At 36.1% G+C, this 4561-nt stretch overlaps 1 protein-coding gene across 1 annotated transcript; it reads right to left on the minus strand.

The window, feature by feature from the left end:
• Positions 1 to 720: 720 nt before the first annotated feature.
• LOC127125663 (zinc finger A20 and AN1 domain-containing stress-associated protein 4) lies at positions 721 to 2130 on the minus strand. Its single transcript, XM_051054454.1, has 2 exons — positions 1646 to 2130; positions 721 to 1479 (listed from the first exon to the last, which is right to left on the minus strand). Exon 2 carries the CDS (start codon positions 1439 to 1441, stop codon positions 950 to 952), a length of 492 nt encoding a protein of 163 aa, XP_050910411.1. The 5' UTR covers positions 1442 to 1479; positions 1646 to 2130; the 3' UTR covers positions 721 to 949.
• Between the last annotated feature and the right edge of the window lie 2431 nt (positions 2131 to 4561).

Genomic DNA, 4561 nt, shown 5'->3' on the forward strand with positions numbered 1-4561 from the left:
AAAACTTAATGCAGTTACATAATTTTTTCAAGAATAAAAAAGTGGTTTCTGACGAGGAGCTTTTCCTAATAGCGTCATAATTGCAAGGCATGAAATTCATTTATAAATGTATAACTTAAATATGTTGTAAGGCATAAAAACTATTTATAAATGTATAACTTAAAGGGTGTTGCTAACTTGTGCCATTAAAGTATAAGTTAAGGATACAATAATTATAAAATTTATGTGGAATAAAATAATATTTTAAATTTCAAAAAATTAAATACATGTATTCTAAAAAAAATATTTTTATAAATAAATCATTAACTTGCACATATTAGCACTAGCCTAATTTAAATATACTAACTTAAATTTACTTAAATTTACGATGAAGAATGTTTCTTAGAATTTTGCTTTTGATACAATTCTTTTAGAATATTTTAAATGATAACAACTCAATTCGATTGAGATTTTCTATGAAGAATTCAGCCAGCTTTCTTAAAAATAATATAGTAGAGGCTTGCATTTTAACCTATTCTACTCTTTTATTTCCCTTCATATCAAACATATATATCTAGACAAACACTAGTGACAACAAAAGAAATGAGAATGACTAGTTTCACTTTTCACACAAACCAAATGCTCCACCAACTAGAAATTGCCATATATATACTACAAATAAAATATGAAACGGCAACGCTTTACATTTTGACAACACCGTAAATTCCAAACGCGTCGATGTGGACTTAAAATTTTCAATTTCATTCAAATAAGAAAATCACTTTTTTTTCCATCTAATACACAAAGCAAAGAGCCACGTAAAAAAAAGACTTATTCAACCTTTTTTAATAGATAGATTATTTTACATCATTTCATCAAGCGTCGCCACATGATTCGTTTGTGTAGGTAAGTTCCCCAGCGAACGGTCCAGATGAAATCATCGAAATCACATCAAACGGCGGAAATCAAATCAAATTCTTCTCAGCTTATCGGCTTTGATCACAGGATTCGCTTTAGCTATCTCCTCTCTTCCCACCGCCTTGAAATCGAAACCGCACTCGTGTTTCTCCGGATACCTGTGGGTCCCACAAAACGTGATTCCACATCTGCACTTGAATCCGGTTAACCCGGTCCGTTTTCTACACGTCCCGCACCGGTTTGGTTGAACCGATCCGATCGAAGATTCCGACGCGTTAGTCACGATCGACGGTACCGGTGGTTGAGGGAGAGATTCGATCTCTAGAACCGCAGATTCAACAACTACGGTAGCGGCGGAGGAGGAGGCAGAAGAAAGAGCGGTTTCGATTGTGGATTTGGTTTTGGCTTGTTCTTGCTCCTTCAAATGAATGTCTCGGTAACATTTTGAACAGAAATTCATCGTAGCTGAGCTCCCGAAGAAGCCGCAGTTGTTAGCGCAGAGTCTGTGACCTTCCGGAGTTTCGCATCGGTGTTCTTCCGCCATAGATTCAGGTAGATCTGTTCTTTCAGATGAAAAAAAACCTGCGTAAATTTCAACAACGAATATACCGTCACATCACACCTATGAATATTCAAATTTCACAAGCGTTCAGATTCCAAGAAAATTCGAGGAATAATTGAAACGGTGAATCTGATTACGAATCGCGAAAATAAGAGAAAATTACAAGAATTATGAATAAAATTGTACCTGATTGAAGAGAAGGAGTGGTTGAGGAATTGAGAGGAATTGAGAGGAATTGAGAGGAAGAGATAAGAAAGGTGAAATTGAAGAGAAAGAATGTTAACGGGGAAAGATAACAGAGTCGGAAAGGTTATGATGAAAGAGAGAGGAAGAAACGGCGAAAGGTGACAAATCGGTATTAATCGTTTTCTAGAGAAAAGATTAGTTAATTAATAGAATGAGAATAAAGAGTTGTAATTGAGGATTAGTGATAATTAAACAGGTAAATTATTAATGAATGGGATTAGAACAAAAGACACGCTGGCTGTGACGGCTGTGGTGAAGAACGTAGCGGCTGAGAAAGCTTAACGTATTAAATTTAATTAATTAATAGTATTATCTTATTTCTATTCAATGAAAGTAGACGTATATTTAAATTCAATGGATTCATTGATATTTTTATTTTATTTTATTTTTGTTTTTAAGGAAAGGACCCACAGTTTTATCTATTTTCTTTATTGAACGGCGTTGATTGATAAAAATATATTAATGAAGTTGGAGAGTTGATGCGTGTTTGGAGGGAAGGCGTGGCACCAAGTTGGAGAGTTGGGAGGGTGGTAGGGTCGTTCCTATCTAGTGTTGTGATGGAAACAATATTATTGTCATAGCACTTGGTCGAGAAGTAAGAGAAAAATAGGTAAAAATAATTTAAGATTAAATATGTCACGATTCTTATAAATAAGTCTATATTTAATTTTAACCCATTAGTTTTCACTAACTACGTGACATTGTCGGGTGTTTTTTTTTTTGTTTTTTTAGTCAAATATCTCATATTTTTAATTTTTTTAAAAAATAATTCAGTTTTCAAGTAAATTTTCAACCTATCCCAGTTTTTAAAAAAAATACTTAAGGTATAGACGGCAGACCAATTGGCGGCTACCCTTAATTTTTAAGAGTGAGCGTCAATTGAATTGGCTACGACACATGATGCTGCCAATCCAATTGGCGCCCATGTGTAATTTGGAAGAGTAAACGTCAATTGGTATGACGCCTCAGTGTAATGTGCAATTTTTTATATAAATAGAGGTGTTGTGTGATTCATTTTTCCACGTCGCATTTCGTCATATTGCAAACATGTTTGGTGTTCGTCGCCGCTATGGAAAATTGATTTATTCGAGAGACAAGTCTCCGATGCTGATGCTCTTCTAGAACATCTGTAGTTTCGATCAACTGAAGAAGGAGTTGATTCGTTGGTTAGATGGAAAATACCAGAACGGGAAAAAATTAGAAGTATTGAGAGACTCAATATTATATTTGGTTTGGTGCGAGTAAAAACTGATAAGGATGCTAGGGAAATAATGTTTGGATGAGATGACATCAGTTTGATTGTTGTACTCAGTTAAAAATGTTGTTTTTAAATGTTGTGATTAAGTATTTTCATCTGTTTCGATATTTGGTTTTTGTATTCTTTATTTAGACTTCTTCTGTTTTAAGTGTGCTTATGTTGAAGTGATGTTTGTTGTTAACTTTGTTGTAACAAAAAGTTAATGATATTAAAAATTCAAGGTTACAAAAATTGAAATGAGGTACTAAATTATGATGCAGATGTTGCTCCTAGATTGGGACATTTGTTCTTATTGTGTCCGGGTTGACGACATATACTAAATAATCTTATCATTTTATCAGTCGTATCAATTTCTGTTCTAATACGTGTGTTGTTTGGCCGTCCTTTTTTTCTTTCTTCGCATCTCATCGTTGTGTCAAACTATGTCACCTTCATATGGAGGCTAGTATTCCTCCATTGGTTGCACTGAGAAGCTTTTGTTATACACATTCATGGCGGTAATGGCCTTGTAAACATCATATAGATGGTTGTAAGCGTCCTGACGAGTATGTGCGCATGCCGTAATGACATGGGAGCAAGGAATACCAAAGGCCTGGAACTTTCCACAGTCGCACCAACTTCTTTTTAGTTTAACAGCATAGGATAAATTTGGCCTCCCCTCATTGTGGTCCATTGTTTCCTGTACACTAAAATTTTGCCTATGACGGTCAAAGACTATAATCGCGTGTGTGCTAACTTTGAAACTTTCCTCTTTCATCACTTTCATACAACATTCACTGAATATTTGACCTGACATTAACACTGCACTCCATCTTTCACCTCTAATTGCGAATTTAGATGTCAATCTAAAATATATTATTCTGACCAATGCGGTTATTGGTATATTTCTAATGCCTTTAAATACATTGTTCATGCATTCCACAAGGTTTGTTATCATGTGGACTCATCGACACCCTCTGTCAAATGCCCTTGTCCACTACTCTAGTGGTATGTTATCCACCCACCTGCTTGCATCTGCATTAGACAATCTAATTTCGTCACGGTAATATTGAAATGATATCTGAGTTAGAGCATACCCTGCATTCACCACTTTTTGCGAAGGTTCTTATCTTTGATTGCACACATGAAGTTTTTTGTAATATGTCTAATGCAATAGACATGTGTAGAAGGAGGATCATGCCACCCATTATCATGGTTATTATAAGCACTCTCAACGACAACATGTCTATCTGAAATCAAACAAAGATTGGTGTCATACCCCAAAATTTTCCCATTAATACTTCAAGACATTTCTCAGGGCACTCCGACTCATTTTTATGACACAGATCTTAAAGGAACAAAGGCCCAGCTCACGAGTGGCCCAATCCAGAAAATGGCCCAAACTGGCCTGCTCGCTAGGCGAGCAAATCCTTCGCCTAGCGAACGTTCGCTGCACGCTCGCCTAGCGAACGTTCGCTACACGCTCGCCTAGCGAAGCTGGCAGACATCAGAATTTTCGGGCTTCATTCTGAGCCCATTAGGTCACAACAAGACATTATAAATAGCCAAGCTTCAGTCACGAAAAGGGACGGAGGAAGACAGACGGAAACCCTGGCACA

The sequence above is a fragment of the Lathyrus oleraceus genome, chromosome 3, assembly GCF_024323335.1.
Source record: "Lathyrus oleraceus cultivar Zhongwan6 chromosome 3, CAAS_Psat_ZW6_1.0, whole genome shotgun sequence".
Classification (NCBI taxonomy): domain Eukaryota; kingdom Viridiplantae; phylum Streptophyta; class Magnoliopsida; order Fabales; family Fabaceae; genus Lathyrus; species Lathyrus oleraceus.

Coding starts and splice junctions, on each gene's coding strand:
- LOC127125663 (XM_051054454.1), bottom strand. CDS start 1,441: ATGGCGGAAGAACACCGATGCGAAACTCCGGAAGGTCACAGACTCTGC.